The sequence below is a fragment of the Crocuta crocuta genome, unplaced genomic scaffold (assembly GCF_008692635.1).
Source record: "Crocuta crocuta isolate KB4526 unplaced genomic scaffold, BGI_CrCroc_1.0 scaffold16, whole genome shotgun sequence".
In the NCBI taxonomy this organism is placed as follows: domain Eukaryota; kingdom Metazoa; phylum Chordata; class Mammalia; order Carnivora; family Hyaenidae; genus Crocuta; species Crocuta crocuta.
The window spans coordinates 6,966,673-6,977,181 of NW_027531893.1; the positions used below are offsets into that span (position 1 = coordinate 6,966,673).

At 61.9% G+C, this 10,509-nt stretch overlaps 2 protein-coding genes across 5 annotated transcripts in view; one reads left to right on the forward strand and one right to left on the reverse strand.

Moving 5' to 3' along the window:
• Positions 1-1,336: 1,336 nt before the first annotated feature.
• Positions 1,337-5,526, reverse strand: CARHSP1 (calcium regulated heat stable protein 1). 2 transcript variants are annotated; one of them, XM_077773257.1, is made up of 4 exons: positions 5,488-5,526; positions 3,883-4,047; positions 3,070-3,192; positions 1,337-1,589 (listed from the first exon to the last, which is right to left on the reverse strand). In XM_077773257.1, the coding sequence occupies exons 1-4, from the start codon at positions 5,490-5,492 to the stop codon at positions 1,427-1,429; spliced, it is 456 nt and encodes a 151-aa protein (XP_077629383.1). In that variant the 5' UTR covers positions 5,493-5,526; the 3' UTR covers positions 1,337-1,426. The 2 variants fall into 2 exon arrangements, with proteins under 2 accessions (XP_077629383.1, XP_077629384.1); XM_077773258.1 differs by having other exon boundaries at positions 5,432-5,489.
• A 4,049-nt stretch (positions 5,527-9,575) lies between these two features.
• LITAFD (LITAF domain containing) overlaps positions 9,576-10,509 on the forward strand; it is a 13,924-nt gene continuing 12,990 nt past the window's right edge. For 2 of the 3 annotated variants that reach the window (XM_077773306.1, XM_077773302.1), the window contains exons 1-2: positions 9,576-9,629; positions 9,783-10,079. The gene's annotated coding sequence lies outside the window, so the exon portion shown is untranslated. The remainder of the gene's footprint in view (positions 9,630-9,782; positions 10,080-10,509) is intronic. The other variant, XM_077773303.1, reaches the window with a different exon arrangement.

Below are 10,509 nucleotides of genomic sequence, written 5' to 3' on the forward strand. Positions count from 1 at the left end.
AGCTATGTTTTTGTTTTTGTTTTTGTTTTTTTGAGAGAGTGAGAGACAGAGTAGGGGACGGGCAGAGAGAGAGAGAGAGCGCGAGAGAGAGAGCATCCCAAGCAGGCTCTGCACCAACAGTGTGGATCCCTACGAGGGGCTCCATCCCACAAACCATGAAATCATAAGCTAAGCTGAAGCCAAGCGTCGGATGCTTAACCGACTGAGCCGCCCAGCTCCCCGACCCCCAAGCCAGCTTTACTAGGTTCACTTCCCTGCAACTCTTGACAAAACGGACCTTTGAGTACACAGAAGCCACAGATTTCCAAACGTTATTATCCAGCTATTCCTATTTTTAAATCACAACTAGAGCCAAACCAAACCACTGCAAAGAAAACCCTAAACATTTGCTTACGGAAAATAACCCACAAAGGTTCGAAACGCCGGCAGCCAAGCGCGCACAGGGCTGGCTCCCGGGGAGAGCCTTGGTTATTAAAGAAAAGAAAAAGATCCTCAGCATTTAACACCAGTTTTCAGAAAAACCCCATCACCAAGGGTGCATTTTCTCCCCAAGTTTTGACTTTACCAGGCTGTCGAGAAGCGAGCCACCACCGACCGACTCCTCTGATCTGGAAGGATCTGAACCAAGGCCTGAATTTAAACAAAGTCCCTCCCACTCCCACGCCGACCCTGACCCACCACCTAAACGACCAGGGCTGTGAGATGTCTGCTAAATTGAGGGCAGAAGGGGAAGACCAGGCTCCTGAGAGAGGATTCAGCTGAGCAGGGCGTGGCCGACGGGAGGGCTCAGGGCTGCAGCAGGCACCCCTTTCCCCAGGCGCCCAGCTGGGACTCTTCGCACTGAAAAGGCACCAAAGACGCCCACTCTCCCCGCCGCCCTGCCCGGGGAAGCTGGCTCCCCTAGAACGAACCAAACAGACCCAAGAGAAAAGAGCCTGCTCTGCCCGGGGCCAAGCAGAGACGCGAAGGTGGGTGTATGCGTGGAATTCACCCCAGGAAATGTGCAGCGCCTCCCATCCGCCCCAGGGCGGGCTGCATCTGGGGATTCTGAGCCCCCGGAGAGGCATGAGGGACTCTGTGGGCTGGAGAAGCACCACCTGACCCACCCCCCCACCCCCCAATCCTCCCGAGGCTGGGGTTGAACCATCCACTCAGCCACCAGCGGGCGCCCCTCCTTTTTCCATGCTTTTAATGCTTTTCAGATGGTGAGAGGCTGTTGCAATGGTCCGAGGCCGTGCTGGTGGCCGCGAGCACCCCCGTGCCTGCCCCCCACACCCCTTCCTCCGGAAGATGCTGGAAAGGGACCGCGCTGCCCCCTTTGAAGCCCCGTCTCCAGCGGTGGATCGTCATCTGCAGTTTGGTTCTGCCTCCTCCTCCACCCCAGAGTCTCCCGCGGGCCCAGGAAAAGGGGCGCTTCCGGCGTGTCCTAGGAACTGACGACGTGGCCGGACCAAGTCTCGTGCTTGGTGCCCGGGGCCAGATGCGTGATGACCACCTCCACGGCCTGCAGCTTCTCGTTCTTGGGGGGGATGGAGCACATCTTATAGGTGACCTCGTCGCCTTCCACGGGGACGTACTCCCCCTCCACGCTGCGGGGCAAGGAGACAGCACTCAGTGGCTGGCGCCCAGCTCCGGGCCGCACCCAGGACCCCAGCCCGCACCATCAGAGCATCTGCCCCTCCTGCCCTGCGCTGCCTCACGCTGTCCGGCAAATGGGCGCCATGGGCCCGTGGACAGCAGAGCAGGGAGAGCCGGTCTGGGCAGAGAGAGGGAACAAGGTGTCGGCATCACGGGTGAGAGCCACCCGGGTCCCAGGACAGCCCCAGAACCCAGGCTGCGTGCCTCTCTGCCCTCCAGCTTCCCAGACACCCAGCAGGCCTGCACGAAAGTCCCTTCTGTGCTGAACGCGAGTTCAGGAGGGTCCCCACCCTGGGACCCCACTCTCCATGGGACACAAGTCACCATCTCGCCCACGCTGGTGAGGTGCCCACTCTGAGGACACCTCCAGCAAGAGGGAAATCCCCTTCAGATCCTGGAACTGGTTTGCCTTGAGTGAAGAATCCCCCAGCAAAGGGTGTTTCCCTCTTCCATCTGGCCACCAGGAAGCTCAGCACCCCCGGAGGCCCATCTTGCTGACACGCCCCCAGCCCCGTGGTTTCTGTACTAACCTACTTTCACGGTGCACCTCGAGTATCCCTGTAAGCCACTACAGATCCCTCCAGAAGGAGGCAGGCACCTTTACGCGGCCACGTACGCGTTCATGCACACAGCACATGCATGGCGTTAGCACCTTCCCGCTGTCTGTCCTGTACGGGAGCCGGTGCGAGGCCTGAGGTGTAAGGACTCTGGGGGGGCGAAGGGGTAAGGGAGGGATAACTCTCCCCTCACAACAGACATTGGCAATAGAACCCCACTTCCAAAACCGGGGTTTTTATACATTGCCTGATCTGCCGTGTGGCATAGGACTCAGCCTGCCACGGACTGCAAGACTGGGGGGTGCAGACGTCAAAGAATGGTGCAGGGGCACGGGGGTGCCAGATTCGGTCCCCACGTAGCCAAAGGCGGCCTGGAGAAGGCAGTGGGGCCGGGCCGCTGGACGACTTCCAGTCCCATGGCCGCGGATGTGTGGGCCCCGCCCGGGCCTCCCCAGGGTCTCCAGACACTCAGGAAGGAAGGCCGTCAGCGAGCAAGGGGCAGGAGGAAGGGCCCAGCTCCACACTTCCTGGAGCAGAGGGGACAGGCAGCCCCCAGCCTCACCGAGCGCCCCCCACCCCGAGGCGGGCAGGAAATGAGACTCTGGGTCAAATGCAGCTCCCACGGCTCACAGGGGCGCCCCCTCCCCGTCCACCAGACCCATCCACAAGTTCTCAACAGTGTCTCTCTCTCTCTCTCTCTCTCTCACACACACACACACACTGTCACCTGCAGCCTCCCACACGCCCGCCCCCAAACAGTCACACACAGGTCACAGGCAGAGACTCACGCCCTCACACGCAGCACCCGTCAAAGTCACACACTCCCCCTGCCTTCTTGCCCAGCCCCAAACCGCCCAAACCAGCCCTGACTCACTCGGAAATGTGCAGGAAGATGTCGGGGCCGCCATCGGCCGGGGTAATGAAGCCGTGGCCCTTGGATCGGCAGAAGCATTTGCAGACTCCTTTGTAGACAGGACCTTGAGAAGCCCGCACCGTCCTGAGAGACAAGGGGAAAGTGTGAGAGGGGCCCCCACCAGCCCTCCAGAACAGCCACCCGCTCTCCCTGGGGCACACCCAGCTCATCCCAGCGTCCCCACAAAAGCTGTGCCCTGGACAGTAGCCAGGGCCACCACGGACAGCCATGCAGGCTGTGCACTGCACAACTCTGGGAGCCATTCACAAAGACTGTCTCTCAGACAGACTCAGAGTCAGAGTGACTCTCTGACGACCCCAGGCCTCAGTTTCTCCGTCCAGAAAGGGGGTTAGACTAAAAGCTCTCTGAGCATCCCTCCCAAGACTAGCTACGAATGACTGCAACAGCCTCTACAACATGGGCCCGAGATCTGTGGCTCCCAGGCACCGTGCAGGCCCTCCGCAGCACTGTGGCCAGCCTGCTGCTGTGCCCAGTTTACAGCTGAGGAAGTCGAGGTGCCACAAGGGAAGACACTTGTGCGTGGTTAAAACCCAATGCTTTAAGACCTCAGTGATTTCCTACTTGTTAAGAGCCCCAGCCTGGCACCGGCTCAAGAGGCCTGGGGGAGTGCCCTCCAGTTTACAGGGTGCCTTCCCAGTCCTTCAGCCCTTACCCCAACCCAAGCCTCCCCATAGGACAGACCGGGACACTGAGTCGCAGAGACGGCCAGATACAGTGACCCTGACCCGGGCAGGAGGCTAGCCCGAGACTCACGCGGAGAAGGTCCTCGTCCGGCGGGTGGGCAGCGGGCTGGGGACCACGTTGCCCCGAAGAGGGGACGGCGACCGGTCTCGGGCCCGCTGGGTGTCCAGCAGCCCGACGGAAGCCTGGTGTGTTGGGGGCTGTGGCGGCGGAGGTGGCTCAGATGACATGGCTGACCTGGGAGGAGACCAGGGGCTCTCAGGGGCCCGTGCCCTGCAAGGGGGGGCCCCGGCTGCCGCCCACCCCGTGTCTGAGTCTCCCCTCGGAGACCCCTGCTCTCGGCTGGAGAACACAGGCGCGAGGCTCACTTGGTACAGGAATCACCTCCTCCAGCAACAGGGCCCACCTTGCCCCGCGGGGTCAGGCACCTCCTCGGCTCCCGCTGGCCTCGCGGATGCCATCGTCCCCTCTATGTCCCCAGCAAGCAGCACAGCCATCGGCACACTCGGGGCCCACAGTCAATACCCGTGAAAGGGGGGCAGCGCAGGCGGGCAGGGACCCTTCACGGCCAGCTACCTAGATGACGCTCCAGCGACTCAACAGCCTTGACCTGCCAAGTGCCAGGCACTGTGGTTCCGGAAGGTGGGGGCCAAGGGGGGCACAGCACACAGCGCTCCTCCAAGGAACTCTGGATACACCCCAGAGAGGCGCCCACCCCAGGTCTGGACCCCCCAGGGGCTGTCACAAGCTTGCACCCAGGACAGCAGGCCTGAGGGACCCAACGTGGCAGGAACACTGCAAAGGCCGTGTCCCCACCAGCCGCTCGGTCGGTGTGCAGCCTGCATGGGTCCCTGGCCGAGAGGAACTGCAGACCCGGTGACCCTTAACCTGCATGGGAGGTGGGGTCAGGCCCGGCTGCCGCCCTGCTCATGGCAAAACGAGCAGAGCACGACCGTGGCTGCTGCAGCCGACACGTGACCGTGACCGACGGCCTGGGTGCCCGCGCTAACTCGGCCTTGGCTCAAGGTCACCAGGAGTGAGCAGGGTTCAGGAGCCAGAGGGGCTGGGGAAGTCCTTTCCCGTCTCCGGGGCCAATTTCCCCATCGGCAGCGTGGGGCGGCCGAGTGGGCGTCGCCCAGCACCTGCTCAGGGCTGAGCCAGGGCTGCGGCGGAGCCCCGAACGCCCACTTCCCGGGGCACACCGAGCCAGGCGGGCCAGAATCAGGGCGACGGGTTGGGAGGGCTCTCACAGGGTTTTCACACTGAAAACTTTTCAACCCAGCCTTCCAACTACTCTTGGAAAATAACCCTCCAAGGTCTGACAGCCTTGACCCCGCCCCCAGCCCGTTCGCCAGCCCTGCCTCCCTCGTTTATACCGGCTCTGTGGCCCCAGAGCCCTGGGCTTTCCACCTCCATCGCCCAGCAGAGCCCTGTCTGCCCTGGCAACCCAACCTCCCCCCCAGCACAGGCCTGGTTACCCCCCCAAAAGGGCCAGACCTCTCCCCGTTCCCCTCCCCCTACTGTCTCCCCTCAGCCCCCACACTCCCGTCTGGCCTCAGTGCTGCTGCCCTGCGGGAAGGGAGAGGGCCGGCCGGCCTCCTGGAGGAACGGACATAGCTACCTCCTGACCCTTCTCTCAGCTGCAGCCGCCGCCAGGGAGGATCGGGGAGCCCCCACCTCATAAAGGCCCCGGCTGCTCGGCTGGCGGGGTCAGGGCCCCAGCAGACCCACCAAGACAGGTCATAGAGTCCTGGAATGTTCCGGCGCTTGGGGTTCTGGGAAAGGTGCTGGCCTGGAGAAGGGAGCGCCCTGCCCAGGCCCTCCCAGGACAGCAGATGGGCCACCAAGGGAAGCAGGGAACGGCCCTCCCTTCTCCCACCCAGTCTCCTTCCCTCTTCTGGCGTCAGGCACATCTGACCTCACACCGCGGCCATGAAGTTGCGATGAAACAATACACGCTAAGCACTCAGCACACTATCTATGCAGAACAGGTGCGCAGGGTGTGCCAGCTAGGATGGCCGTAACTGCCATCGTATGGTCATTCAACAAAGAGCTAACTGGTGCCAGGCCCTAGTGGCACAGGGCCCGAGTTCGGAGTCAGAGAATAAGCAGGCGAATAGATCCGTAAATAAGATCAATACAGATCTGCAGAAGGCCTAGTAAGAAATACACAGGGAGATGGGGCGCCTGGGTGGCTTAGTCGGTTGGGCGTCCGACTTTCGCTTAGGTCGTGATCTCACGGTTNAGGGGACAGCTGGGTCCTGAACAGCTGTCAACCATTTGAAGAGCCAACCATTTGAAAAGCAGAGGGAAGCTCTTCTAGGCAGGTGGAACAGCGTATGCAAAGGCCCTGTGGTTGGCAACAGCTGGCCCAGGTGTGGCTGCAGGCCAGCAAGGGGGCAGCAGGGTGGGCACCGGAGAGGAGGACCACATCAGCAACATCGAGCGTGTCTGCCTTCCTTCGCCTCGGCGGGTGAGGGGCCTGAGGGCCGCACAGGGACTCTCCAGGCCCCTAGGGCCCAGCACTGGGGCCCGCACAGAGCAGAGGTCCATCCTTAAGTTTTTACTCTTTTTTATTTTACTTTATTTTTACTTATTTTGAAGTGGGGGGAGAGCATGAGCAGGGGAGGGGCAGAGGGAGAGGGAATTCCAAGCAGGCTCCATGCTGTCAGCACAGAGCCTGATGCCGGGCTGGAACCCACAAACGGTGTGATCACAACCTGAGCGGAAATCAAGAGTCGGATGCTTAACCTACTGAGCTGCCCAGGCACCCCGAGCAGGGTTCCCTCCTCAGCCAGGCCCAGAACCAGGAGCCCCGGCTGGCGGTGCCCTCGGTGAACCCCTGCTGGCATGGCCGGGCGGGGGTGGTGACAGTCACACTCCCTGGCAGTGTTACAAACCAGGATGGAGGGGCGCGGGGAGACCCCGGGACCTTCGCCACCACCCTGCCTGCCTCTGCTGGGCCATCTGAGCTGGAGGCCGGCAGCTGGGCAGCTGGAGCAGCCCCGGCCAGGAGCCAGCCCACCCCCGGGGCCCAGCGGCCAGATTGAGCAGTGAATGGCCTCTGTGTGGGGGAGGCGGGGTCAGAGTCCGGCTGTACGGGGAAAACAGCTGGGGGAGGGGGCAGCCAGTCACCCAGGAGCCAACTCGGCAGCTGCCGCCCCCCCCAACCCAGACACAGATGGGGAGAAGGGTCCCAGGCCCAGCCCCACCCACCAGCACAGCCCGGGGCCGGAGGGGGCAGGGCCAGCCCTGTGACTAGCGCCTCCACGAGCAGCCCACACACTCAGCTCCCCACAGCCCCGAGCAGTGTGCAACAGGCACCGCAGCTCAGGCTGGGATGGGCCTCCGGCCTGCAGCAAACTCGGACCAATGTCCCCCCCCAGCCAAGGCATGTCACAGCCACTGTGCTGCGCGCACACACACCGGCCTGTGTGTTGGCACCAGTGTAAAAGGAGGGCTGCGCCTGCCCCCTCCCCTCCAGGAGCACACGGGCCACTTACAGCACCGAGGACCAGGTTGAGGACCAGGATGAAGGCTGCATCCTTTCCAACAGTTACTGGGCCCCCAGCTCTGCGCAGGAAATGGAAAGCAGGACAGCACATTCCTGCCCCCGGAAGCTGAGGCTCAGGGACTGGAGACCCACAGCTGCCAGGACAAGAACAGTGTCCTGGACCCGGCAGTGTTCACAGCACTTCACGTATCACAGCTCATTCATCCCCATTTCACTGATGGGAAAACTGAGGCACAAAGTGTCAAGTAACTTGCCCGGGTCCCGGGGCTGGTAAGTAAACTAGTGAAATACACAGTAGGTCAGACAATGAAAATGTTATGGCGAAGAAAGCAAGCAGGGGAGGGGAGGTGTGAATCAGGGGCTGCATTTTCAAAGCAGGTGGTCTCAGGAGGTGGGGGGTGGGACACGCTCCCCTCCCCCGCCACCAGCTCCCACCCCAGGTCCTCAACACAGCTCAGCCAGGGAAGGGGGATCCAGTTCTAGAGGTGAGGGAGCCAGGAAGCCACGCCCACCCGGTCTGCCCTCAGGGAGGGGTGTGTCAGCAAGGCCTCCATCCCGATCCCAGGAAAGGGTGGAGCAGGGGACCTCGGCCCAAAATAGCCTGGGAATTTTCCACAGGCCCCGCAAGTCCTCCTCGTAGGTCTCAGAGTTCAGCCAGGCACCAGGCTCCGCCCTTCCCAACAACCCCCCTCAACCCACCCACATATCTGGGGTCTCCAGACAACTCTCCCGACCCCCAGGTAGCCCCCACCTCCTACCCTCCTGCCCCAAGAACCTACCAACCACATCAAGGATGAGTCAGTCTTAGTCCAGGGAGGGGAGCCTTGGCAGTGTTTTCAGCCATTTACACTTTAGTGAGAGGGAGCTAGCAGTTTATTTCCCAAGGCTCCATTCTTGGTAGCTTTCACACATCTCCTGAGGGTGGTAAAGTGGAGGTGTGGGGGAGCCCCCAGGGAGACCTGGGTTCAAGTGGGATGCTTCGTTCACAGTGTGGCTCTTGGCAAAGCCAGACCACGCCAAGCTGATGCTGAGAACTGGGGTGTCTGGAGCCGCGTGTGGGTTTCCGGCTAGGGGTAGGCAGACACCAGCTGTAGGGCCAGGCCACTGCTGGGGCCCCGACCGCTCCGAACTAGTCGGCACTGAGGGACGGGGGCAGGGCACTGGGGAACCAGCCATGGTCAGGGGAAAGGGGCCAGCAGTGAGGCTGAGCTTCTATTCACCTGACGTCCACTGCGCACTAGCGCGACCCCGCATCAGGCTCCCGCAGGCCGCACAGACCCGACCCAGATCCACCCCCACACGTGCACCACAGGGGGAGGTGCCTTTACCACCCCCATTTTACAGGTGGGGAAACTAAGTCACAGAGGGGTGCCCACACTTTAGTGTTCCCACCAGCCTCTGGGGAGGGAGTAAAATGCAGACTCTGATCCTGAAGGTCCGGGATGGGGCCTGAGCCCCCCACCCCACCCCCGTGAGGCAGGTGCTGCTGGTTCAGGGGCGCGGCCCAGAGCGGGGCGGGCTGAGTCCTGCCCACCCTCACGGCCAGTGGGCACAGCTAGTGGGTGGCAGGACCCAGGCCCGAACCAAGAGTGATGAAAGGGAACCTGGGGGGCGGAAAGGCGTGAGGTTCTAAATGAGTCACACGGTTAACTCCAGTGCGCCCAGGTTCCTCCTTTGTAAACTGAGGCCGAGGCTGGGGGACTCCCCTCCCGAGCTCCAGCCCAGCTGGGCCCGGCGCGGCGGAACGGAGGGCTGGCGGCCCCAGAGACAGGTCAGCTCGGCTGAGGCCCCACAGAGGGGTCCCAGGAAGCAAGAGAGGCCCCAGGAGGGGGCCTGAGGCGGCCTCCGCCACCTTCCCCTCCATTGTTCGGGAGAGCGGCTCCCGCGGGGGAGGGAGAGGATGGAGAGGGTGCAGGGGAGGGGCGGGGGAGGCAGGGGGAGGGNNNNCCTCCCGTGGGGACTTGCAGGCGCAAAGGCCCTGGGGAAGGTGGCGGCGGGAGGTAACAGAAAGCCCAGCGGGCAAGTTAGGGACTTAGACAATAGGGCCGGGAGCGGGTGCTTTCAAGCCGGGGCGCCGGTGTGAACAGACGGGTCTACAGGTTCCCTTTGGCGAAAGGGCTGGAGGGAAAGGACTGGAGACGGAGACCGAGAAACCGCAAAAGCGCCAAGTAAAAAACACGCCGGGAGCCGACGTTCCCCACACCCCGTTAGGCGAGGGGAAAGTTATACCACCGCTCTGGAGACCAGGTGACNGTTTCAGAGGAGAAAAGAGCTCCCGGAACGCTGGGAAGGAATAAAAAGACAGGTAGAACGGAAGGGAGGAAGAGAAGGGGGGGGGGAGCAAAAAATTTAAAAAACAGGGAAAATTGTTAATTTGTTCTCTTGTTTTGTTCTTAATTTGCCTTCCCTCCTGAGTCCTCTGTGTCTGCAGATAATTGGCATTACCCTCCTTTTCCAGGAGAGGAAACCGAGGCCTAGAGAGAGGTGGCCACACCCCGCGCCCTGCCTGGTCGCTGCAAGTGGACCCTGGCGCAGGTGGGTCGAGGGACGCGAGGGAAGCCTCGAGTGCCAGGACTGGAAGTGGCCCGTGGGTCCCTCCTGGAGCCCACCAGCCCTGTTTGCCTCTCGCGCTCTCGCCCTCCTTCCCGGCTCCACACGCAGACCGCTGAGGCCACAGCAAGAATACAGCCGTCCAAGCCGGGAAGCGGGTCTTCCACCAGGACCTTGGACTTCCCAGGCTCCAAAAACGAGAGAGGTCAGTGTGTGTTGCTTACTGCCACCCAGACTCTGGTGTTCTGTTAGGGCAGCAGGAGCAGCCTTGTCCTTCTCAGCTAACCACAGAATTTTTAAAAAAATTTTTTTTAATGTTCTTAAGTTTATTTGAGAGACAGAGACAGCANCGCCCCGGCTGCTAACCAGAACCCCATCACCCCCAGGTCACGTATTCCCCCGGAGCATCCTGGCCCCCATCCCCTCGGGCCTTGACTCTGCTCTTCGCTCCCCTGACCCCTGGCGAGAGGCCTCACCGCTCCATGCCTCAGTTTCCTTATTTGTCAAACGGGACGGTCACGCAGCACCCCGGGCCGCGGGCGTGCCAGCTACAAAGGCCTCAGCCAACAATAGTTGAGTCCCTAATGGTGGAAGTGTCAGGCATGGGGCGATCTAGAATGATCCCTCCCATCCGT